We start from the raw sequence: 26006 nt of genomic DNA, 5'->3' as shown, positions 1-26006 counted from the left end.
TGGAAAAAGGCTGCAATGAAACAAAGAGTGAAAAATTTAAAGGGGTCTGAATACTTTCCGTACCCACTGTATGTCACCTTGCAGCACAGTCCTTTAAAAGAGCCTATTTTATTTCTCTAATCTGTACATGATGTTGTTTTTGTGTGCAGTTGCCATGGTTGTGTTCTGAGCCGATGGGGCTGTAACTGGTGTGTTCACCAGCACTTGTGCACCCACAAGCCCACCTGTGAAGAGGGGGTGATCATCTACAACCAACATGTAAGTTATTCAAACAGAAACATCTGATTGAGTTAACACTCACTGAGATGTAAAATACACGTAATCACAGCTGGTGTACCATGTTAAATAAAGCATTTGTGAAGTCTTTGTGCTCTTGTGTATAAAAGTTCTTTGGGAAAGTTGTATTGTTAGTTATTCACCCACGAGCCAAAGGGCTAAACTGACTGTAAAGTTGAGAATTTTGTGATGCACTCTGTAGATCAGGGAAATAACGTGACGCATTGGTGGATTGCCACGCATCACCTCCACAGGTGACCCATCAGGAGGCAGAGAGCATGATATGAGGAAAACATCAATAATTTATTCAATAGATATTTTCTACTCTTTATTTAACAGCTGCACAACAGAGTCATTCATTTGAGTTCTAAGACCAAACAAATCAAACATACATGTTTTTTTCTCAAAATAAAACACTTAAGGTAGTCTTTTGTATTGAGAACCGGTACTTCACACAAGTATTTTTTATTCATTATTTTTAGAACCTTAAAGTGGATTAATGGTCAATTTTTTTCAATATAAACATAATGCCTTTCTGCATACATTCATTAGTGCCCATACATGTTTTGTTGTGCCTCATGTACAAGCCAACATTATTTGTAACATCAATCATTGCTGTGTCATAAGCCACAATAACAAAATTCCAGCAGTTTATTTGGTTATTTTCAGTTATTGGTTATTTTCTTTCTGTTATTTTTATTTCTGTCTTACCCTCTCCCCATGTCTTCCCCTCCTCCTTCCTCCCCTAGTTTAAACTCCCCACCTCAGCTCCACCCACAACCAAAACTATTAAAGTCATCACAACAGCCATTACCACAATGGCTGCCCTGACAACCAGCATCATGACAACTACCACAGCAACTCCCACTACAAGTACAACTATCGCCACAACAACAACAACAACAACAACAACAACAACTGCAGCCCCTGTCACTATATTAACCACTCAGGAGCCAACCACCCCTCCTGCAACCACTACTCCACCCGCGGCCACCACCCGCCTTGAGCAAACCACCTCACCGACCACACTTCCCCTTCAGCCTGTTAGCACCGTAACATCCACCACACCACCACCTACTCCACCTCTACCCCCAAAAGCCACTACCACAAAGGAAGAAGACACTGAAGCAGGAGAACCTTTTGTTGTCACCCAAAGTGACACTGAAGGTGCTACATTTACACCCACTGCCTTCATGGTAGCCACAGAGTTGGTGCCTGTCACCATGGCGGATGTTTTAAGTGGAGATCTTGAGCCTGTGGTGCCTTTGATCATCCCACCCCATGAACCAGATTCCTCCACCCCTGAGATGGTGAAAGAGTCCTCCCCCAGCGATGCTCAGGAAGCTGAGAGAACTTTGAGCCTGGCAGAGCCTCCCACCCCAACCTCTTCTGGCTTCCCTCTGCCCACGCCCTTCTCTTTGGGCGAACTTGACGACTCCGAGCCCTCCCTCTACCTGGACCTGACCCAGACTTCCACCCTGATGCCCCCACAAGACTCACAGACTGAGGCAGGAAGCCCAGGCACCGACCCTGAGGTCCTCTTTTGGCCAAAAGAAGAAGTAGACATCCACGCTGAGAGTGCAATCCAGTTAGAAAATGACAGAGCCACATTTTCCGCTGCCACTGTGTTGTCAGGTGATGGTGAGTTCGACCATACCTTCCAATCCGACACCAACCTGCCGGATACTGACTTAGAGCTGGAATACCAGTATGATCCAGCTGACGCCTTCCTCCCGGTGAGTTCCGCCGCCTCCCTCCTTCTTACTCTACTACTAATACTACTACTACCACCACTTCTCTCTGGGGGAACTCAGTGCTCCCAGCTCATGACTCTATGCTCCAGCTTCCCTGTCTTCCCTTGTCACCCTGCTCTTCCTCTACTGTCCAACACCTGAAATGTTTTGTTGTTTTGCTTTTGCTTCATATACTGATCCCATCTTGGTTTTTTTTGTAAATAATGATTTTTTTGTTTTTTACACTTATAGCTTAGCTTAATATTTTACAACACTAGTTTATATCCTCATCTTTGAATATAGTGGAACTAAACAACTTAAGAAAAATGTAAAATTATAATTTTCCTGATCAATATTGTAATTGTGATCTATGTTGTAATATTTTCTGTAATTATCTGTATAATTTGATTTTGCCAAGGATAACCACAATTGTATCTTGTTTCTACATGAATAGAATCAGAGAAATTGATGCAGTTGCTTGAGTAAACTAGCCTAGTTTTCATTAAAAAAGTCATATGGGATTATTTAGGCCAATACTGATGTCAACATCTTAAAACAACATATCAGTTAGAACCAGAGATATCGTGTTTTTTATTCCACACGTTGTTTCTCGTCAAAATGTACTGCTTGTACTTACCGACAATGCAACTAGGTGGCCTATTGTTTGGTATGTAGCCTTTAGCAGAAATGAGCAGCAAGCTACAGAGGTCAGGTCAGCTCACTTTCTAACTGCCCATCTCCAGAATTGTTTACTTTTCAAACTTGTAGTCTTCAAACAATGCTCACTCAAGTGTCATTTTTTAGGACCTTTCTTCAGACTTAACAGAGCTCCCTCTGGAGACACTAAAGGCTTAAGACAACTTTGTTCACATATGCATTCATGCCCATAAGCCTGGGAATGTGTTTTGGCAAAGCGCGTGTGTGTGCTTGCGTGCGCGTGTGTGTATCCGTCGGTCTCTCTCTCCGTGTGCCTGAGTGCGTGTTTCCTTGTACACGACACAGCTGAAAAGGAATGGCAAATCGCCATAAACCTGGGTGTTTTATTTTAAAAGTTTTATTTTGTAATATATCTGGCTGCACTGTGGCCGCCCTGTAAGTGATTACATATCTGGCTTGACACATTTGCTCAGGAAAAAGATCAGACGCCAAAACAATTGCTGCAGCACAGCCTGGTTGCACAGCAGAGACATGCACAGACATTTTGGGGGGCAGGGGCTGAAGTGGAGAAAAAAAGCCAAATTATTGTAAATTAAAAAATAATTTAAACTAAACGTGAAATATATTAACACAACTCTGCCTTTCTTCCCAATTTTTTTATTTCCCTCACACAATTGTTTAGTCAACTCATTGTAGATTTCTGCAAAATAATCAGAATCAGAATTGAGGAGAAGAGGGGATGGAGTGTGGGGGTGTGGCCTTGACCAACTACCACTTTGCTTGTTTGAAAGCCATGGTGTCTCTCTCTCATGGATGGGCCAAATTCACTGGGTGCAGAGAGCAGAAAAAGGGGAAGTAACCTTGCCCCTTATGACCTCATAATGGGCAAGATTCCAGATCGGCCCACCTAAGCTTTAATATTCTCAAAGGCAGAGCATGATGGACAGGGCTCGGTTTACACCTATTGCCATTTCTAGCCACTGGGGAACCATAGGCAGGCTGGGGGAACTCATGTTAATGTTAAAAAATACTCCAAGTGAAATTGTCATGGCATGGGGACCTATAAATAATGAAAAAAAATGTATTCTTAGATGAGGAGCCTACTATTAATCCGGTGAAGCGTGGTGAAATCAGGGGAAATGCTGCATCTATTGTAGTGATGAAACAGGTGTGTGCTGGTTTCACCACTTTTTGTATACATAATTAAATTATCTGAAGTGGTTTTGCTCTGCTTTGTGAATGTAAAAACCAGCTCAACGACGCTTGAGGCTTTGGGCTTTCGCAATTGAGCTGTTTCCTAGGGGTGGCTGTGTTTCAGGTGGTAAATGATAAAAAAGTGATTTTATTTAACAAAAGAATAAACTAAACATATTTTGTAGAGTGCAATGTGTGTCTCTGTAACTTACATGAACCAAAAACAAGATGTTGCAAGCAAGGTGATCAGAACATGGCTGAAATCTGGATTGTAGTAAAGAGCGTGTGTATGCTGACCAGGTGGAGCTTTATCCCCACTCACAGCTGCATTAAATCTGTCATCAACTCAAGACAAAGATAATTAATAGCCGTAAGGTATCACTCCCACAGAGTGGCCTCATTGGATCTCACAGTGGCTGTCACACACCTTTTATGGCAGCGCCCAAATGTGTTTGAATGGTGCCTGTAATATGTAAAAGCGCTTGGCGTAATCGTTAAGGCTAGAAACAACAGAAACTACTAGAACTACAACCTTCTGTTGAAACTATAGCCACACAACACTCCTCTTCCTCTGCCATTCTTCTGCTCCGTCTCTGTCCTGCTTGTGTGCATGTGCTGCTGGCCGCTGCTGGGCCTGGCTGGTTGCTTGACGGTACAATGTCAATTCACAAGAGGGGGGAGGAAGAGCAAACTGTTCCACGCTGTGACAGGCCCGCACGCTGCATTATTTTGGTGTCTCCTCTAATTCTTTGCAAGCCGCAAGTGAAAATATTGCTAGATGGGTAATCCTATATAGTAAGGCCACAGAGTAGGCGGATAGTTTACAAATAAAACAAATGTTGAAAATAAAACCAGGTTTATGGTGATTTTGTCTGTCTTGACTTCTTGTCATTTATATAATAGTTTACATGCTTTTTTATCTATTTTGTTACTATTTTGTTGAAGAAGTTTATTTATCCCGCGAGTTACTGCGTCATCATCATGGCGGTGATGATGAAAGTGGGGGAGGGGGTGTTCTTGTTGCAAGTTGTGTGTGTTGTTAAAATATAAACTAAAATTTTAATCACAAAAAAAGACAATGGTCTCCAGTTTCAGGCGTTAAAGCATCCATGTTTAGAATTTGAAAATGTCAACCTTTGGTGCCACCTAGTGGTCCAATGAAAATATTTACTTTGGCACACAGCTGTGCACCCTGCAATTCTCTCATCTCTTAACAAATAAACTCAGACATCAGAATAATTTGAAAGATGCAACACTCACATAAAAATAATGTAAACAGGAAGAGAGTGAGGAAGGGGGAACTTGTTTCTTTATACTGTGTGTGTATTGGGCAACAGGGCGATGAGGGCTCCTATGTCAGCTGGGGTTCCTCAGCTTGTCCCTGTGTGGAGAAGGTCCAGGGTTCATCACTGCTCCCTGTCAGAGTGGAGAAGAAGATCACCTTACTGGCCCGCAACCTGCATCTCTATCAGGTACAACACACACACACACACACACACACACACACACACAAACACACAAACACATACACACACACACACAAACAGGAGGATTCTGTTTGCCTGGCTGGTTACCCCTTCACCAAAAACAAGTTATTGTTTGTTCAGGATCCAGAGCTGGACTATCAGTGTGTGTTGGTGATCGAGGGGCAGACGGTGGTGGTGGATGCCTATGTGGAGACTGATGACATGAATCCATCAAACTTTGACATCACCTGTCAACTACACCAGGTGTGTGTCAACACAGACAGACATATACAGATTTGAACCCCGGGGGTTTCATTAGATGCTTATGTAAAGAGTTTTAAGCCTGGAATGTGGCTAACCAGCTCAGAGATTTATCGTGTCAATAAAACATTTGATTCGGTGCAAAATAATATTTTGAAAACTGCAAAAATTGTACAGGAATGTGTACAGAAACTATCATAGTCTTCAGTGGTAGAAGCTCCCTCTAACCACTCGAGAGTGCAGTTAATATTTCAACGATGACAGCAATCAGAGACGTCGCTGTTGCGGATTGTGAGTAGTGTAGTTTTCTCCCAATATGGTGAATAAAACATGTTTTCTCAAATCAAGGTTGATTTCTATGGACTTTAAGCTTCTACAGGATGAATGTGAAGGAATGAATGGGGTTTTTGTTCTTCTGGGACAACACTGTTGAGCTCTTTAGGACTTATGTCATGAATGAGGATAAAGCAATGTATTTTGAGGCGGGATTAAACTGTGTCTACTTTGATGTCTGATATTATTACAGTGTAACAAATAGTAATTGTCTTTTTAATGAAACCATTATTTGTCCAGTACACATATTCTGCTCTAGTGGAGGAATACAATGCCATGGTGTACGTGAAGAGGAGGGACACCTTCCATGTGGACAGCTCTCATGATCTATATGGTGAGGTCATTCAGATTTTTTTTGCACTCAACATATAGCTATCATCCTCAAAGACACTGAATGTTAACACACTTTAACATTGACTGATGCTCTTGTCTGTCTGTCTGTTATGACCTCAGTGACTCTGTTCAACTGCACTGTGGGCCGCTCTGACTGCAGCCGCTGCCATACAGCTGACCACAAGTATGGTTGTGTGTGGTGTGGCGGTGCTCGGGCCAGCTGCTTATATTCAGACTCTTGTAGTGAACCTGTACAGCAAACGTGTCCTGCCCCCGTCATCAACTCTGTGAGTACTGACCTTTTGACCTTTTCTCTCTTTATTTTGGGTGTGTGGGAAACACACAATACAGCAATGTAAGTGCTTATAGTCAAAAGGTATCTTCTTATTTAAGATCCTTAATAAGTAAAGATTTTTACTGACTTTCGTTAGATCGAGCCCCTCTCTGGGTTGTTGGAAGGTGGCACCATGGTGACCATCTCAGGCTCCAACCTGGGCCAGAAGGCTGAAGACATCCTCTACTCTGTGTCAGTAGCTGGGATTCCTTGCACGGTCATTCCCAGCCTCTATGAGGTCTCCTCCAGGTATAGACAAAGTGCTGCTAGGGGGGATAGGAAAGGATTTCTGAAGTGTTGTCTTGTTTTTAAGGGAATTTGATGGGATCCTTTGTAAATTGACTACAAAAATCACTCAAAAGCATATGGGCATTCACATTCACTTAATGAAACATTGCCATGATGCATGTCTGATTCTGCTTTATTAAGAAGAACTTTGTCCTTCAGGATTGTGTGCAGGACCAAAGCCAGTGGAGGAGAGAAGGTGGGCTATGTGTCTGTAAAAGTGAGCGGAGGGGAGTTTGGTGTGTCCAGCCAGACATTCAGCTACCAGGTACAGTAGATTAGATAAGGTTTTTTTGACCCGTTGTTGTGTTGTAGGCAAAGCATACAACAAAAACATCAACACATCAGAGCCATACAGTGTAATAAATCCGAATTCTGAAAATTCTTTTAATTTTTAAATGAAACTTTATTTTAATTGATTTATTTAAGTTGTGGCAGTTCTAACTGCCTTCTTTTTCCTTCCTCCCCTCATTTTCAGGACCCGTTTGTGATGGGGGTATCTCCTGAAAGGGGACCCAAAGCCGGAGGAACATCCTTGACAATCATTGGCCGAAACCTGCTGACAGGACGTCCCTCTGACCTCACCATTACTGTGGGAGGGGTGACTTGTCACATGTAAGTCTCTCTCTCTCTCTCTCTCTCTCTCTCTCTCTCTCTCTCTCTCTCTCTCTCTCTCTCTCTCTCTCTCTCTCTCTCTCTCTCTCTCTCTGTGTGGTCAATAAAGTATGACATAATTTGTAAATTTGTCTCTCCTATGTGCCTCCTTGCCCCTCTCCTCAGTGTGTCAGAGGTGCAGAGTACCAGTGTTCAGTGTGTGACAGGAATCAGTAATAAGACAGGAGATATGCGTGTCACCCTGCATTACGGTAGCAGCCAGCGTCACCTCCACACTTCAGCCTATCACTACACCCACAACCCCAATATCACCCACGCTACACCATCAAAGAGCTTCCTGGAGTGAGTCTGGAAATCTGACCTTCATCTCTCAATTATGGCCTTTTGTTCCCAACTTAGAAAGTTGTTAGGTGTCAAAAGTGCTGTGAATTTTAAGAGTTTTCTGTCTGTTTAGTGGTGGTCGACTGATCTATGTGTCAGGCCAAAACCTGGACGTGGTGCAGGAGCCCCGGATGGTGGTGGCTGTCTTTCCCTTTGAGTCAGTCAGCCAAAATAAGAGGAGGAAGCGCAGGAAGAGGAGTGGACAGCAAGAGGATGACAGGGAGAAGACTTTTTTGAGGACGGCAAGGATGGTTCCAGAACCAATCTGTCCTGGAGACCCACTCTGCTCTGTCAAACAGGTGTGTGCATGCATAAGTGCATATGGGTGTGTGTTATTTTTTTCCAAAACTTCTTCCTTTACTGAAGAGCTTTTCTGCACCCTCTCTGTCTTGCCAGTTCATGGAGCGCTGTGAAGTGAACTCCTCTTCACTGATCCTATGCCGCTCTCCTATGGTGGACTCCTCCATCTGGGGGTCAAAGGTCACAACAGAGTTTCTGCTAGACAACCTGCGCTTTGACTTCAGCAATCTGAACCCCCAGACTTTCAGCTATGCACGCAACCCGGTCTTGCGGCCCCTTAACCAGCAGGACCCTCTGAAAGCATACCGCTACAACCCTGGCAGTTTCATCCAGCTGGAGGTCAGTGGAGTGGCAGTGATAGGAAGTAACTGTTTTACTAAACAAAGCAATGGTGACATCGGCTAATGTTACAATCCTTTATTGTTATATTTATGTATTTAAGTATAAGGGCCCTGTCACATTGAAAACCACAACCAGACTCACATGCTGATTTACCATGGCCTACTCACTACAGCTTTGGGTGTTAACAGTGAGTTTTTTTTCAGTGTGCTAGGACAGAACAGTCACAAGAATCAATCAATATAAAGCAACAGTTATTAAATAGTAAATGAAACTATTATAAAAACTAGGTGTTGCAGTTTTCACAATAAGATTCCATTTCCGTTTTTCACTTTTTGACATTCCATCTCCATTTGTTCAGGGGGAAGATCTGGACCTGGCCATCACTAAGGATGAGGTGGTAGTGTTAGTTGGGGAAGGTGTCTGTGCTGTTAAGACCCTGACCAGAAACCATCTATACTGCGAGCCACCACCTCAGCAGCCTGCACCAGGACCCAACGGCAAGAAACGTGAGGGCTCCGATAATCTGCCTGAATTCACAGTGAGTCCGTGCTTCCACTTCAAAATCACAGGAAACCCATTAATGTGACTTATCAGGGAGGATGGAACTGTGTGAGCACCTTAGAAGGACACTGCTGTTTGTATGTGTTTCAGGTCCGAATGGGCAACCTGAACTTCTCCCTTGGAAAGGTTCAGTATGACAACCTCAGCCTGTCTACCTTCCCCCTGGAGGCTCAGGTTGGAGTTGGGGTTGGGGCGTCCATAGTAGCCCTCATTGTCCTCATCATTGTGCTCATTTACAGGTCAGTGGGTGGACCGTTTGTTTCTGTAAATGATTGCTGTGTAGTTGAGTATAGAGAAAGAAAAATGAGACAAGTCAGTTAAAGGTACCCTGTGGGGTTGTTGTTTTTTTGATGGTATTGAGAACTATTAAGGGCTTGGTAATGATCAATACAATCAATAATTTATAAGCTACAACTTTATAATCGTAAGCCCCTTTCACACATGCATCTCTGGTTATTGGCAGTTTATCTCATGTCTGATAATGTTATCTCAGTGCCTGTCTGGTCAAAGTTCTTCCTCCGGGCAGCTGCCTCCGTCTCACATTGAGGCTCCCCTGGGTCCAGTTCAGCTGCTTGTTACATGGATATATAATAAGAGGCCTGTACGCGGTTGCTGGACGGCACAACTTGACATAGTGGAACGATTTTTCACTGGAAAGCAGCATTCACTCTGGCTGACAAAAAAATTCAATAATAATAAAATAAATATATATATATATATATATATATATATATATAATTTGCGCACATGCGATTACACTTGGGTCCCAGGCAGACACCATATTCCTTTACTTTTCACTCTTTCTCTAACTGGGAATGTTGGTTTTGACAGTGATGACTGATTGTGATGATTGTGGCTGACCCCATGACTAACTCTGATTTTCCTGGTGGGGGCTTTTTGGGTCAACCTCCAGTGTGAAACTAGTATTATTTGCCCTCCCTTTTCTATCCCTGCCTCACCCTCTGGTCCTGTTTTTGTTGCTTCATGTCAGGAGAAAGAGTAAGCAGGCTGTGAGGGACTACAAGAAGGTCCAGATCCAACTGGAGAACCTGGAAACCAGCGTGAGAGACCGCTGCAAGAAAGAGTTCACAGGTAAAGGAGAGAAGTTAAATGACAAAGGGGAGAGCAGTAAGGAGAGAAAATGTTTGAGAGCCAGAGACGGAAGAACAAAAAGTTTATTTTAGTTTGTGACTAACAAATCCACTTGGTTTTCACACTGGCCTGATGAGATTATCCTATTACATCCCACCTCCTGGATTGCTGCACCATACCACATGGCTGCTGCAGAGGAGTTTCATTTTAGCCTGCTAACACTTTCCAGTGTCAATATTTACCAGCTCCCACCTCATAACTTGTTCACAGCACACACTTTGAATATGATATACGATGTCATTTAGCGGACGCTTTGTCCAAAGCAACTTACCATCTTTTTTGCTATATATGTCAGAGGTTGCACACCTCTAGAGCAACTAGGGTTAAAGTGCCTTGCCCAGAGAGACATTGGTTGAATCAACCCCAAAGGCATGCGTCACATCCACTGCTCCATCACAACTCACATACACTGAGGAAACTAAGTATTTGAACACCCTGTTATTTTGCAACTTCTCCCACTTAGAAATCATGGATGAGTCTGAAATTGTCATCTTAGGTGCATGTCCACTGTGAGAAACATAATTTAAAAAAAAAGATTTGTATGATACAGCTGCAAATAATTATCTGAACACCTGTCTATCAGCTACAATTCTGACCCTCAAAGACCTGTTAGTCTGCCTTCAAATGCACCTGTTTGAAGTTGTTAGCTGCATAAAGATACCTGTCTACCCCATACAATAAGTAAGAATCCAACTACTAACATGGCCAAGACCAAAGAGCTGTCCAAAGACACTAGAGACAAAATTGTACACCTCCACAAGGCTGGAAAGGGCTACGGGGAAATTGCCAAGCAGCTTGGTAAAAAAAGGTCCACTGCAAGGTTGGAGCAATCATTAGAAAATGGAAGAAGCTAAACATGACTGTCAATCTCCCTCAGACTGGGGCACCATGCAAGATCTCACCTCGTGGGGTCTCAGTGATCCTAAGAAAGGTGAGAAATCAGCCCTGAACTACACGGGAGGAGCTGGTCAATGACCCGAACAGAGCATGGAGCACCGTTTCCAAGGTTACTAAAACGTCATGGTTTGAAATCATGCATGGCACGGAATGTTCCCCTGCTTAAACAAGCATCATGTCAAGGCCCGTCTTAAATTTGCCGATGACCTTTTGGATAATCCAGAGGAGTCATGGGAGAAAGTCATGTGGTCAGATTAGACCAAAATAGAACTTTTTGGTCATAACTCCACTGACGGTGTTTGGAGGAAGAAGAATGATGAGTACCATCCCAAGAACACCATCCCTACTGTGAAGCATGGGGGTGGTAGCATCATGCTCTGGGGGTGTTTTTCTGCACATGGGACAGGGCGACTGCACTGTATTAAGGAGAGGATGACCGGGGCCATGTATTGCGAGATTTGGGGGAACAACCTCCTTCCCTCAGTTAGAGCATTGAAGATGGGTCGAGGCTGGGTCTTCCAACATGACATTGACCCAAAGCACACAGCCAGGATAACCAAGGAGTGGCTCTGTAAGAAGCATATCAAGGTCCTGGCGTGGCCTAGCCAGTCTCCAGACCTAAACCCTGTGAAAAACTACAGGAAACATTTGACCTCTGTAATTGCAAATAAAGGCTACTGTACCAAATGTTAACATTGATTTTCTCAGGTGTTCAAATACTTATTTGCAGCTGTATCATACAAATAAATAGATAAAAAATCATACATTGTGATTTCTGGATATTTTTAAAAATAAATTTAGATTTATGTCTCTCACAGTGGACAGGCACCTACGATGACAATTTCAGACCTCTCCATGATTTCTAAGTGGGGGAATTTGCAAAGTAGCAGGGTGTTCAAATAGTTATTTTCCTTACTGTATATACAGTATAGTAAAAGCTAAAGAGAAAAGAGCATGTAGCAACTAATGATCGTTTGTCCCTCCTCTCCACGCTGATTTAGACCTGATGACAGAGATGATGGACATGTCCAGCGACCTGGTGGGCTCTGGCATCCCTTTCCTTGACTACCGGAGGTACGCTGAGCGCATTTTCTTCCCCGGCCACCGGGAGTCTCCACTGAGGAGAGATCTAGACGTTCAGGAGTGTCGGAGACAGACGGTGGAGCAGGGCCTGGTACAGCTGTCTAACCTCCTCAACAGTAAACTCTTCCTCACCAAGGTAGTCATCAGTGTCATGAGCAGAGCAAGGCTTTAAGATTATACCTACATTTTGAGCAGAGAGATAATTTGCCTTAATTCTTCCTCTCAGTTCATTCACACTCTGGAGAGCCAGCGGACTTTCTCTCCCAGAGACCGGGCCTATGTGGCCTCCCTGTTGACAGTGTCGCTGCACGGCAAACTGGAGTATTTCACTGACATCCTCAAAACTCTCCTCAATGACCTGGTGGAGCAGTATGTGGCCAAGAACCCCAAACTGATGCTGCGACGGTAAGAAGAAGAAGATGGTAATAGTTTTAAGGGTGTTTTAAAGATGCTTGGCAGTGATTCAAACTTAGCGTTTTCTCTCTGCAGAACTGAGACGGTGGTGGAGAAGCTCCTGACCAACTGGATGTCCATCTGCCTCTATGCTTTCCTCAGGGTAAGTCAACACATAAGACATGACTTTATATATCTGCTACTACACCACTACACACTCAAATATCATTTCAGTACCAAATGTGACACTTTTTAATTTGTTTATTAAGTAAACTTTTTAACGATTTGATCTGTGTTTGTGAGTGTTTGAGCCCTTGGACCTGGTCATGAAATGTTTAAGGGGAAGGTTGAGCATGATGTTTTGTTAAGATGTTTTGTTAAGAACACTGTAACTTATTTTTTATGACCATCTTTTTATTAGGTTCGATGTGGTTGAATTAAAGATCTGATACAATAATTAAAATGTAATCTAATAATATACAGTATATTCTAACTAAATAAATAGATATAAAGAAGAAAATGAAAAGAAATATACAAAGCCTTTGCTGACATCCAATTCATTTAGTTCAATTTTGTTTCACTTTATGCAGAGAGAAAAACCATACCAGTAAATTTGAAGCTGGAGCCAGTAGCTGGTTAGCTTAGTCCGACAGTAACTTCCTGAAGTCTTGTAAAACCAGCTGGGAATCTAAATCATCACTCTTCCCGGCTAAAAAAAAAGTCTAGCACATAAAAACACATGTTTTTACACAATGCATTTTGTACGAATTAAACAGGCCAGAAATGACATGTTAATCAGTGAGCTTTAGAGTTGCTGGTTGAAGTCATGCTAGCTGTTTCCACCTTTAACAGTCTTTTTGCTAAGCTAAGGTAACTGGCTGTAGTTTCACACTTAATGTACAAATATGAGATTTGTATTTATCTTGTCGTCAAACTTTGGCCAAGAATAAGTGTTTCCTAAATTGTCGAACTGATCCTGTAAGGTCATTTATAGATTCAGTCAATCTTTAGAACTGAAAGATGATGAAAAGAGGACACATTGTTAAATAGATAGAATAGAGTGTGCATGCGTATATCGTTTTAAAACTTAAAACTGACTTAGTAGCAGTCAGTCAACACTAAACAACATAATGCTTGTCACTTAGTATGTTAGCATATTAGACTCTTCAGCATCTCAGAGTTGATGAACAATGGACCTCAAAAGTCCTGCCCCTCCTCCGAGAGATCTTAGGTCCCAGAAGTAAATTTCACATTAATTTCTCAGATTAACGTCTGGAAAAATGTGTATAAAAAGAGTTTTAGACCATGCCTTAGGCTAACCAGCTAAGACGTGACTCATAAGCATACAACACATCATTTAGAGTAAAAAAACTAACAGAAAATAAAGAAGTCAAAGGTACAAGACTGTGTACATATTTTCATTTCCAAGCAAAGGACCTACTCATCCAATAAACCACCACACACCACTGAATAATATAGCTAAAGACAGAACCGTGTCTTTAAACTTCCAATCTGACGACAGCCTTGCACACTTTTTCCTCCAAACATTGTGATTTTGATTTTGTGAATGTAAAGTTAATAGCAGTTCTTTCAGTAGTAATGGTGCACACCATGTACAAAGGCTAAGTCCTTCCTGTCCAATAAGAAAGGGGGGTGCCTAAAGTCCCTGGCCACATTTTTTTTAATGCCTTACACTATTCTGATCCAGTCTGTCCATATGTCATAGACAGAGATACTTTATTTATCTTGAAGGAAATTAAATCATTACTCTACTTTCCATACAATTACTTTTTCCTATAAGCTCAGTTTTTTGTAAAACAAGAGGATTCACAAGTGGGATGTAATGAAAGTGAGTGGCACTCCATCAGATCACATGGCTGTTTGTAATTATTAAAAAAAAGATGAACCATGGGAACCAAATGTACAGTATGGGGTAGAAAGTCAACTGGCGGCCCGCAGGCCACATCCGGCCATCCAATGCTTCCAGTCCGGCCCACAGAATAATAATTATCTCAAAAAGTGTGAAGAGTAAAATTTGTGTTCTGGTATTTAGTAACATTCCACGGGGAGAGCGCAAACCCAATCCCCTGTATTTGCATCTCAAATGCTGATTAGTTTCGGTATTGCATGAGGATCTATGTTCCACTAGACAACACCCATGATAAACCAGAAAAAATGCAATGCAGCTTCAAGCACAATTCATTTGGATACAAGCACTGCATTTTGGAAGATGTACGGGATTCTGAACAGCAATAGCAATGTCTGCGCTGCACACAGCAGAGCCCAGAGGTAGCCTATGCGTGTTACAACAAGCAGCACATGTACCAAACTCGGAACCATAAAGAGAGGATTATCAACGGCCCCTCAGCGGCATAACTGCGAGGTAGGGCACTGAGCAGAGCGGTGGATCATGTGTATGTGGTTTTTAAAGTCAACTTTATGCTTCAGGCTCTTTAAGAGTGACATTTTTACTAGGCAACAGACCTTTCTTCCTGCAAGCATTTTTCACCAAACAGAACACTGCATACTAATTCAATTTCAATTCAATTTTATTTTATTTATAGTGTAAATTCATAAAAAGTGTTATCTCGAGACACTTTACAGATAGTGTAGGTCTAGACCACACTCCATAATTGACAAGGACCCAACAGTTCTAGTAGTTTCCTCCAGAGCAAGCAACAGTGCGACAGTGGCGAGGAAAAACTTCCTTTTAGGCAGAAACCTTGGACAGACCCAGGCTATTGGTAGGCGGTGTCTGACGACCGGTTGGGGTTGGAATGAAGAGTGGGAATAACAGTCACAAAAAATTGTAGTTTGGAGTAGTCCTTTGTAGTAGTTCACCGCATTACAAGGTACAGCAGGAATTAGCTGGGCACCGCAGATTGTGGCAGGATGTAAGATGGCATCACAGAAGGTGTAGCCGGACCATGGCGACAGCTGCTACCTTGATTTTGGAGCATCCCTGATCCAAGGAAGCATGCTGGGCAAAAAAAAACATAAGGACTCCGGGGAATGACTCCCCAGAGCTAGGTTACTAACAAGCATTTCTGGGACATGGATACACACAAATAGAAAGATAGAGGAGAGAGGAGCTCAGTGTGTCAAAGGAAGTCAAAGGAAGTCCCCCAGCTGTCTAAAACTATTACCGCATAACTAAGAGAGACAGGGTAAAGAGAGGAGCCTGGTCAGGCTAGAACTCTCCCCAAACGGATCGGGTTGTATGCCCTGCCTCCCTCTAGTTTTATTATATTATTGATTATATTGATCAGATGGATCTGACAACTATGACGAGAAGCAGGTAGGCCGGGTTAAAATCGAATTGAATATTGTTAGGGAGTGAGGAGTCGCAGTGTCCGCCACTGCAACTCCTCACTCCCTAACATTATTCAATTCAATTTTATTTATATAGTGCCAAATCACAACAACAGTTTTCTCTTTGTGCTTTTCATAGATGAGCAGGTCTAGACCATACTCTGTAATGTTATAAACCGTACTCTTTGATGTGTTTAGAGAGGGAGGAAGAGAGAGGTGCTCAGTGCATCATGGGAAGTCCCCGCAGTAGTCTAGGCCTATAGCGGCGTGACTAAGAAATGGTTCAGGACTCTCCTGAGCCAGCCCTAAAAGCTTTATCAAAGAGGAAAGTCTTAAGCCTACTCTTAAATGTGGTGACGGTGTTTGCCTCCTGCACCCAAACTGGTTCCACAGGAGAGGAGCCTGATAGCTGAACGCTCTCCCATTCTACTTTTAGAGACTCTATGAACCACAAGTAACTCTGCATTCTGTGTGTGTGTGTGTGTGTGTGTGTGTGTGTGTGTGTGTGTGTTGTATATGTGCCTGTGTGTTTCAGGACTCAGCGGGGGAGTCTCTCTACATGCTGTTCAGGGCCATAAAGCACCAGGTAGATAAAGGACCGGTGGATGCTGTGACTGGCAAGGCCAAGTACACCCTCAATGACAATCGCCTGCTGAGAGAGGATGTGGAGTACAAGACCCTGGTGTGGAGAACTGACTTTATACCAAATGATCATTTGCATCTTATTGAAGAATCCCAGACATCCACCATGACCTTCAGGAAGTTGTTGTTTCCTCTTTCACGCTCTCACCCCTCTTACTTTCTTTCTTCTTTTGCAGACTCTGAATGTGTTGGTGCAAGGTGGAGGAGTAAACGAGAGCCAGCCGCTGCCCTCCAAAGTGTTGGACTGTGACACCATCACACAGGTGAAAGAAAAGCTACTGGATCAGGTGTACAAGGGCACCTCCTTCTCCCACCGACCCCACGCAGACTCATTGGACCTTGGTGAGAATTCACGTACACATCACACATCTTAAATTGCTTAAATCAATTCCAGCATTTTTGTTATTCATACTTATATTTGCGAAAGTAAAGTGAGAGAAATTGTGAAATGGTCCACTGGACTTCAAGTGTTCTCTGTTGTATTTGTTGAGCTGTGTCCAAGGCAACAAGAAATGTCTACACACACAAACACACACACACACACACACACACACATATATATTGTGCTGACTGTCTGGCTATTGTCTCTTGTTCAGAGTGGCGTTCTGGTGTTGCCGGTCATCTCATTCTGTCAGATGAAGACTTGACGTCTGTGGTTCAGGGCAACTGGAAACGTCTTAATACACTGCAGCACTACAAGGTCAGAGTTAACACTTTGCTAACACACTTTTCTAGTCACTAAAAGTAGTTACTAGATAGATTTGTGGTCTAATAATGCTAACTATAATTTGTGTTCATCAGGTCCCAGACGGTGCAACAGTAGCGCTGGTCCCTCGCCACTCCAAACACATTCACAATGACAACCATGACTACATTGCAGGAGAGAGTGAGTTAACATGAGAACAGTATTATTGGAAAAAATTTATGTCCTTATGATGATTGAACTGTCACCTAAAAATCCTTTATGCTTTTACTAAACTACTGACTGAATCTTAATAAGCACTTTTCTGTGTGTGTGACATTTTTGCCGTAACCATACCACTCTCATCATTAAGTAAATCCAGGTAGCGTAGATGATAGCATGTGTCTTGCACTGGGACAATATACGTACTATGGCTCATTGTTACTGATTTTAACCTCTTAGCGTTCCGACAGCCTGCCTACAGCCGTCTACCTTTTTTGTGCATATAATGCTATTTACACAACTCCTGTGTTGAAGTTGGGCAACTCACTTTTTGAGGCCTCATTTTAATCCACAGATTGACAATATTCAGACAGAACTTTGATAAGGTTCCAGACGATTAAATCCAGTTAACGGTTTAATCCAAAAAGATTATGACAATTAAAGATATCTGGACAACAGTTTTGAAATTTCAATTTTTGCCTTGAACCAATAAGAGATTCCCTGGAAAGCTTAAAATTGCCAACAAGAGCCAGTGGCCTTTCTTCTTTTGTTTACAGCCAATTGCAACCGGTTGTGTGTGTGTGAGCTTAGCCCCGATGTAGGGGAGTGAGTGAGGATAAATACTACAGTTTTAGGCCCAGGGCCCGTTTAACCCAGGGTTTTGATACGCAACCCTAAATTAAATGATTTTCTTTATTTATTGCATTTCAGGCTTGGGTCAATGCATTTCATTTGCGTTGTGTTCATGTTGCGATGATGACAAAAATACGGTCAAGACCACTACAGATGAACATTTAATATCTATATTCGCATTATAGACCCCACCAGTGACTATTTCTGTAACAACTACTGAGCATATTGACAATAAATGATCCTCACATACAATAGGTTTTGAACTAGTCTTGTTATGATCCAATTCAGTTATTGATACCAGATTTTTATATTCAAAGTAAATCTATCAATTTCAATAATTTTTTAAATAAATGAAATGTAACATGTAAGCTTTCTGATGGTGAAGCAGGGCTCCACTGGTCAGGAAATTATACTAAATAAAGCTTTTTGAAACATTGACCTGTGCAGAGACTCCAATGCTAGAGGATGCAGACGAAGGTGGAGTGAGGCTTTGGCATCTGGTGAAAGCCAGCGAGGAGCCTGAGCTGCCCAAACACCGCAGAGGCAGCCTGAGAGAGAGAGAGAGGGCCAAAGCCATCCCTGAGATATACTTGACCCGTCTGCTGTCCATGAAGGTACACACACACACACACACACACACACGCCATGTTGCTAAAATGGTCCAACACACACAAGTCCATACCCCACCAAGAGCTTGTGAAATGTATTAATGATATAAACGTGCAGTATTTGTAATATATATAATGCTAACAATTGTTATTTGTCACACGACTTTGTTAAATACTTGATTCTGTCTATCACACTTTTTTATTGTCTGTTAATTCTGTTCAGCAGACTGTTGATAAGCATAACAGACCATTGCTATTCATAGTCAGTCACATGACTGCCACGGAGACCTGGAACTTCGTAAAAATAGAAAAAACAAGTATATATAGTTTTTTTTCTTGCAGGAGACAAACCCATTCTCAGTCCACCGTTGTCAAATACCGATAATGTCAAATACATATATTTGTGTCAAATTATTGTTTTCTTTATTAAGTTACATTAGCGATGTAATAAGCAGGATAAGTCTTAGCCTTGAAACCAGCTGAATCTTCCAGCTAATGTTTTATTTACTCAGGCAGATATACCTAAGGCTCCCCTTCTGTTCGTACAGATTTCCAGCTGACCAGAACCCGGGAAGACCAATCACAACCATTTACATCACACGGGGCGAATTTAAGACAATGAGTGACAGAGGAGCATCCAACGTAGTTATTGGATGTAGCAGGAATTCTCAGTCCAGCACAAGCTAATGTAACTTCATAAAGAAAACAATAATTTGAAACTAGGCAGTGCTGGTTGGAAATAAATCAAGACTCTGTTACTTTAGTGTATATTTCACGCCTTAAATATAAAATGGACCAAATAGCTCAGCGCTATGTTGTTTCATAGCTAATTAGTTGTAGGTCTATCCGATTGAGTGCAGAAGCATTTTGGTCTTTATCACAACTTTTGGAAATCGAAAATGAACTGAGAGGTTCCAGAATAATATGCATTTGCAAATGAGTCTGGCGATGCCAGGCTGTAGCGTAGTTTCTTTTATAAACATTGCTACCTAATTATTTATACAACCATTGCATGACTTTTAATTGGCAAAATCGTTTTAAAATATTTTATGAAGTTTTTATATAGCTGTATGATTTTGGTACACAATGGGAATCCATGTATCTTAAGTGCATACTGTATATACTGATAAACCGAGTAAACGCAGTGACACACTTCTGTCTGTAATGTGGACGTTGGTGCACAGCAGCAAACACTGTCCCGAATAATTTTCACTTCTTTCTCCATTTACTCCAGGGTACATTGCAGAAGTTTGTAGACGATCTGTTCACAGTGATCCTCAGCACCAGTCGTCCTGTACCGTTGGCTGTCAAATACTTCTTTGATCTGCTGGACGATCAGGCGGGACAACACGGCATCTCGGATCCAGAGACTATACACATTTGGAAGACCAACAGGTACAGTATAAATTCACACAAACATTGTTGGGAAAGGTTTAAAAGGGTTTTTGTTTGAAAATGTATTAGATCTGCTTTATCTCAGGACCACAGTTGTATTTAATGTTTAAAATAATGAAATTAAACCACTTCGAAGATTGATGCAAGCTGGATCTTTAAACAACAAGAATTTCTTCTGTTCCTCCAGTCTCCCTCTGCGTTTCTGGATCAATATTGTGAAGAACCCTCAGTTTATCTTTGATGTCCAGGCGTCGGACCACGTGGATGCCGTACTTTCTGTCATTGCCCAGACCTTCATGGACTCCTGCACCATTGCTGAGCACAAGCTGGGACGGGTGAGGCTGGATATATTTGGGAAGGAACCAGTAGAAGTTTCAGGCACATTAGAACTGATTCAAAACCCTTTCTACTATGTGTTTTGTTATTTTAAATAGTTGTGTGTAGTTTTCAGTCTACAGTCATAATTAAAACTGAACACAAATGGCAAAAGGCTAAGATATTCTTCAGAGGGCTGTCAATTGTGTTTTGGTTGCAAGTGGCGACTTTACAGCAGTCCGAAATGGAGTTGACTCCTGTTCTTCCCCACTTTGCTTCTCATTCCCTCTTTTTTTTTTTTGTCAACAGGACTCTCCCATCAACAAGCTGCTGTATGCCCGAGACATCCCCCGGTACAAGCAGATGGTAGAAAGGTTGGTTTGGAGTAAAACTTATTCTACAGCTCCTTGGCTAATTTGGCCAAAAAATCACACCTAATATAATTTTGGAATTTAATTCATTTTAGGGCTGGGCAAGTTAACGCGTTATTATCGCGTTGACTAATTAATTAATTAATTAACGCCGGCAATTTTTTTATCGCATGTTAACAGTTTTTATTATTTCTTTATTATTGTTAAAGTTTGTTGCTCACAGGCTTTGTAAATACTACAAAGTTAAATTTTCTTATCACCGGAGTACTTCCAGTCTGAAATATCACCTTGACAGTTGATACCAGAAAATCATTCAACAAAACACACAGTGGCGCGGGGGCTTCGGCAGACTACGTTAGATGCAGCGTGGTGGGGTAGAGGTAAACAAAGGCAAGATACGCTAACAAATGCCATAGCACGTGGATAGCTACAGCCTGCAGGCCCAGTAGTGTTGTGGAGGACATCGGTCCGAGAATCACAACAATGACGGCAGGTATGAGATTTCCTTAACACGCACCCTCAGACTCCCAGTTGTATGAAAAGGAGAGGAATGCAAAAGCGACCACGTTACAACATGCACCCGCTGTTTCTTTTGCTGGGGACTACTGGAGTCACTGGGTAACCATAATTATCTCTGAGTTACAGTGCATTATACTGATGAAAAGTGGGCGCTGCATTCACGTGCTCTGACTGTAATGAAAACAGAGGAGAGACATTATGCGCGGGACACTTTATTGAAGTTGCACAGCACTGGAATGTGTCAAATAAAGTCCCCGCAGTTAGCTCAGATAGTACGAAGAGATACGAAATATGATCGCTGCTGAAAGCATTCTGCCTTCTGATCATGTCCCCTGCTTTGCGCACGGTCTCCAGCGTTCTGTCACAGTGTCTCTGCATAACAGTGTGTTGGACAGTGTCTTTGCGAAGTGCAGAAAAGTTGTGGGGCACTCTAAACCCAGTCCAGCAGGTGCTGCAGAGTTAGAGCAACAACAGATGAACGTGGACATAAGAAGGAGTCGCTTATGCAAGACGTTCCAACCAGAGTGAATTCAACTCTGGACATGATAAATACATTGTTTAAGTTGAGATGTACACTAAATATTTTATTTAACTGCTACTTTATAAACAAAATGCTGGTAAGTTTTTGCGGAACAAATGTTACGGCACTTTCGTTCATATGGCAGAACATTTTAAAAAAATTGCACTATATGCACTACTATTTCATTTTGCGATTATCCGCAATTAATCAGGGAAATTATGCGATTAATTGCAATTAACATTTTTAATTTAATTAAAAAATATTTTATATTATTTTATGTGCTCTAATTATTTTAGATGTATTTATATGTATTGCTCTTTAAATACAATGATTGTATAAAAAATTCTGTTTGGCTAAATTTTCTCTATATTTATAAAAGATTTCTTTTTCTTTTTTTTCTTTTTCCCAATGTTCATCAGCCTATTAAAACAACAATGAATTTACTGATTTTTCACTCACAAAATAATGTTATACTAATAAATAGTCTAATACCAATAAGTACTCCCGTTGATCATAATTTCATTAATAATATTAATGTTATTATTATAATCATTATTGCAGGTACTATGCTGACATCCGGCAGACCATCTCAGCCAGTGACCAGGAGATGAACTCTGCTCTGGCTGAACTGTCCAGGGTGAGTGCACTCAAATCTCAGAGCCCCACATACGGAGACATGCAGACACAGAGGTCCTCATCTCAATGCTTTGTGTTTCAGAACTACTCTGGAGAGCTGAACTACCTGGTTGCATTGCACGAGCTTTACAAGTACATCAACAAATACTATGACCAGGTGTGTATATCACTCAGGTGGACTGAACAGTAGAGGTGTAAATGTATATCATGGCGCAATATAAAGATGTGATGATGTGCACAGTGAAGTTGTAAAATGGATCAAAAATGTAAAATATATATTAAGTCTTAAGATAGACCCAGAGCTTTCAGCCACTGTGGAGTTGTTTAACTACCTCAGTAACTTCCACCAGGAAAATTGACAACAATCCCCCATTATCCTCCAGTTCTGCCTCTACCGTGTTAGCTGGATTTATGAGTTCCTCAAAGTCCTCCTTCCACCGCCCTATTAGCTACTCAGTTGAGGTCATCCTTACTGTACACAGCTTGGATGGTTCCCCACTTCCCCCTCCTGAGGTGGCGAACGGTTTTCTAGAAGCACCTTGGTGCCGACCTTCACTGCCAACCATGTGGCAGCGCACCCGACCTCATCGGTTCCGGTACAGATGGTGGGCCCATGGGCTGTAGAGAGAGGTGCCACGTTGCTTTTTTTGGCCTGTGCCACGTTTGTGGCAAACCCGGCCACCAGGCGCTCGCTGACGACAGGCCTCCTCTTTGTTTTTCAACAAAAATTTAAAAATGTTAGATTTGCAGGTTGCGCGTGTGCAAATACTGTAGTTATATGTAGTTACTGGGCGGCTGTGGCTCAGTGGTAGAGCGGTTGCCTGCCAATTGGAAGGTTGGTGGTTCAATCCCCGCCCCTGCAGTCATTGTCGAAGTGTCCTTGGGCAAGACACTGAACCCCGAGTTGCCCCCGGTGCTGCGCATCGGAGTGTGAATGTGTGTGAGTGTTTATCTGATGAGCAGGTGGCACCTTGTACGGCAGCCCCGGCCACAGTGTATGAATGTGTGTGAATGGTGAATGTTTCCTGTAGATGTAAAAACGCTTTGAGCAGTCGTTAAGACTGGAAAAGCGCTATATAAATACAGCACATTTACATTTACATTTATAAAAAATACTTGCACTGTCTTAAATGGTTGGTCGCAGTCTAGAGCGCTGCTTGCATTTGTCTCAGAAACCTTTTAACCTTCTGTCCTCAGATCCTCCGTTTGAATCAGAAAAAAAAAACAGGGGAAAAACAAGTACTACTTTTTTCCGTCAGTTTTAAAAGATTGGTAATGGGGGTTTATGTGTTTTTTTTTCCTTTCATTTCTGCTTACGGGAATTATACAACTTATATGTGTGTTTGTCACATCTCTTTTCCTCCTCTTAACCTCTCTCTCTTTCTTTCTCTCTCTCTCTTTCTCTCGCTCTCTCTCTTTCTCCCCCGCCACCCATCCTTGTGTCATCTTCTTCTCATCAGATCATCACAGCGCTGGAGGAAGACCCCACAGCCCAGAAGATGCAGCTTGGCTACAGACTGCAGCAGATCGCAGCCGCCGTGGAGAATAAAGTCACAGACTTGTGACAGAGGAAACACCCACCAGAGCTATGGCAAATCAAGGAGGCAAAAAGTGGGACAATTAAACCCTGCAGGCTGAACTTAAAGGCAGAAAGCAACCGACAGGCAAATTAGAAGACAGTACCAACCTTTGTTTTAGGAGGAAGGTTTGGAGTTAAGGAGCTGTGAGTTTTTGAAGGAACTTCAGAAGTATCGGAAGATTTAGCGTAGCATTGAAGTTCACATCCCAGCACCTTCAGTTTTTTGTTGGTGTGGGCTGAGAATGCATCAGTGACTTTAGTCTGAGCTGTCTGTAGAAGCAGGGCACTGAACAAATCTGGACAAAGAAAGTGTAAAAGACACCAGTCAGGCCTGCTGTCCCTCTGTTAACTTTATAAAGAGACATTTGGAGGAGAAACATTGCATTTTATCCAGGGTACAAAATTAAGACACACTCCTCCAGCTAAATGCTGGAAAAATATACAAGTGTCTGTTAGCTTTGCTTTACTCACCAGCCAAAAAAACAATAGTAATCTATTAAGTGGCTGGTAAAATTTGAACATTCATTAGCTATTTGGATGGTGGACAAAAAGTTCATTTTGCACCCTGGTTTCATCACTACAGAACCGTGCTGGACTTAACAATCTTATAAAGCAGCTGTTCCACAGTCAGCTGATCTATTTAAAGACTGATTACAGTGTCCCTTGAGTGAATTTTATAAAGCGGTACCTTGTATGCCTTGTGTGCTTTTTGCTGCTGTCTAGTCAAAAGGTGTGTGTGTGTGTGTGTGTGTGTGTGTGTGTGTGTGTGTGTGTGTGTGTGTGTGTGTGTGTGTGTGTGTGTGTGTGTGTGTGTGTGTGTGTGTGTTCCATTTTTCCCTGTGTGTTCCATTTTGCCCTGGTTGTCAATCTACATCTTGTATTGTCACATTTCTGTTTTCTAATACAAAGTATTGAAGTAAGTGGTTCCTATATTTTAGATGTTAAAACAGCAGTATTCACAAAACAGTGACCTGAAATGCCTCTGAATGTGAATGAAACCTTGATCACAACATTGTTCATTACCCCTTTACACAAAGCCAGTTGCAAAGAGTTTAATAAGTCGGTGCCACTCACTACCTCAGCCTACTGTGCTGCATTAGATAATCTTCAGATATTTTTTCTGTGATGTTGTTCCCGCAACACTACTATGTGCCAGCTACCACAACCAGTACAGCAGCACAGCAGGTATCTGGCCTTTAACCATCTAGACTCAATTGCAGGAGTTAAAACACACATTTTCTTTCCTGTGTGGGATTAGAAATCCGAGCATGCTTTTTTGAGCATTTTAAGGTACTTAAACCCCAACTGAGTGACAGTTTACTCTGTTTTTGTTTCTTGCTTTTAACCTTTTCATGAGGCAAAGAAAAACTCCTTCCATTAAAAAAAAAAAAAAAATCCATGAAGTGGATTCTTAGTGTGCGCCACAGTGTTTTATTGTGTAAGTCAGTCAAATGTCTTTTTTGTACATTTTTAACATTCCTTTTGGGATTAATACAAGGTAATCATGGTTCACCTTGTTCCACTCCAAGCCAAGGTGATGAGACATGTTTTTTGGTATTAACATCATGGTTGGTATACAGTTGTTACAAGATGACATTGCTTCATGTGCTGAAGGAATGTATGAATTTTATGTTTGTCAAATTGACACAGATTATGCATTGATTATACTACTGGTTCAGAAGCTATATTTGATCTTGTGACACTGTTCTGATTTCAGTTAGAGCACAGATACCTTATATACATGAGCTCATGTTTGCTGATGTTCTTGTTCAAAGGTGGAGTTTGTGATTTCAATCCAATACAAATTTTGTCAAATTCAGTGAATATCTCCTCACAGTGTGTTGGATTTCCGTCCATACACAGTCCTGCTCTGTGAATGGGAAACAAGCAAAAAACAACATTCTGTTGACAGGGGAGAGGTCATGATGTATAAAGAGAAAGGTAGTGATGGTAAATTTGGCACATGAAGGAGCACT

The 26006-nt window shown here is 41.9% G+C and overlaps 1 protein-coding gene across 3 annotated transcripts in view; it reads left to right on the top strand.

Annotated features, from left to right (window-relative positions):
* plxnb1b (plexin b1b) overlaps window positions 1-24520 on the top strand; it is a 118975-nt gene extending 94455 nt beyond the window's left edge. For 2 of the 3 annotated variants that reach the window (XM_034869125.1, XM_034869126.1), the window contains 29 exons: window positions 150-258; window positions 1026-2012; window positions 5198-5332; window positions 5468-5590; window positions 6161-6254; window positions 6374-6540; window positions 6685-6836; window positions 7035-7140; window positions 7351-7487; window positions 7653-7829; window positions 7942-8167; window positions 8265-8507; window positions 8869-9048; window positions 9162-9310; window positions 10063-10163; window positions 12122-12339; window positions 12430-12608; window positions 12693-12759; window positions 16444-16590; window positions 16727-16892; window positions 17147-17250; window positions 17352-17436; window positions 18535-18701; window positions 19930-20090; window positions 20278-20425; window positions 20715-20779; window positions 22377-22452; window positions 22534-22608; window positions 23912-24520. In XM_034869125.1, the coding sequence (XP_034725016.1) occupies window positions 150-258; window positions 1026-2012; window positions 5198-5332; window positions 5468-5590; window positions 6161-6254; window positions 6374-6540; window positions 6685-6836; window positions 7035-7140; window positions 7351-7487; window positions 7653-7829; window positions 7942-8167; window positions 8265-8507; window positions 8869-9048; window positions 9162-9310; window positions 10063-10163; window positions 12122-12339; window positions 12430-12608; window positions 12693-12759; window positions 16444-16590; window positions 16727-16892; window positions 17147-17250; window positions 17352-17436; window positions 18535-18701; window positions 19930-20090; window positions 20278-20425; window positions 20715-20779; window positions 22377-22452; window positions 22534-22608; window positions 23912-24016 (4849 nt within the window). In that variant the 3' untranslated portion in view covers window positions 24017-24520. The remainder of the gene's footprint in view (window positions 1-149; window positions 259-1025; window positions 2013-5197; window positions 5333-5467; window positions 5591-6160; window positions 6255-6373; window positions 6541-6684; window positions 6837-7034; window positions 7141-7350; window positions 7488-7652; window positions 7830-7941; window positions 8168-8264; window positions 8508-8868; window positions 9049-9161; window positions 9311-10062; window positions 10164-12121; window positions 12340-12429; window positions 12609-12692; window positions 12760-16443; window positions 16591-16726; window positions 16893-17146; window positions 17251-17351; window positions 17437-18534; window positions 18702-19929; window positions 20091-20277; window positions 20426-20714; window positions 20780-22376; window positions 22453-22533; window positions 22609-23911) is intronic. The other variant, XM_034869127.1, reaches the window with a different exon arrangement.
* The last annotated feature ends 1486 nt before the right edge of the window (window positions 24521-26006 follow it).

The sequence above is a fragment of the Etheostoma cragini genome, chromosome 4, assembly GCF_013103735.1.
Source record: "Etheostoma cragini isolate CJK2018 chromosome 4, CSU_Ecrag_1.0, whole genome shotgun sequence".
NCBI classification, from domain to species: domain Eukaryota; kingdom Metazoa; phylum Chordata; class Actinopteri; order Perciformes; family Percidae; genus Etheostoma; species Etheostoma cragini.
This window is presented reverse-complemented; position numbering and strand designations above follow the sequence as displayed.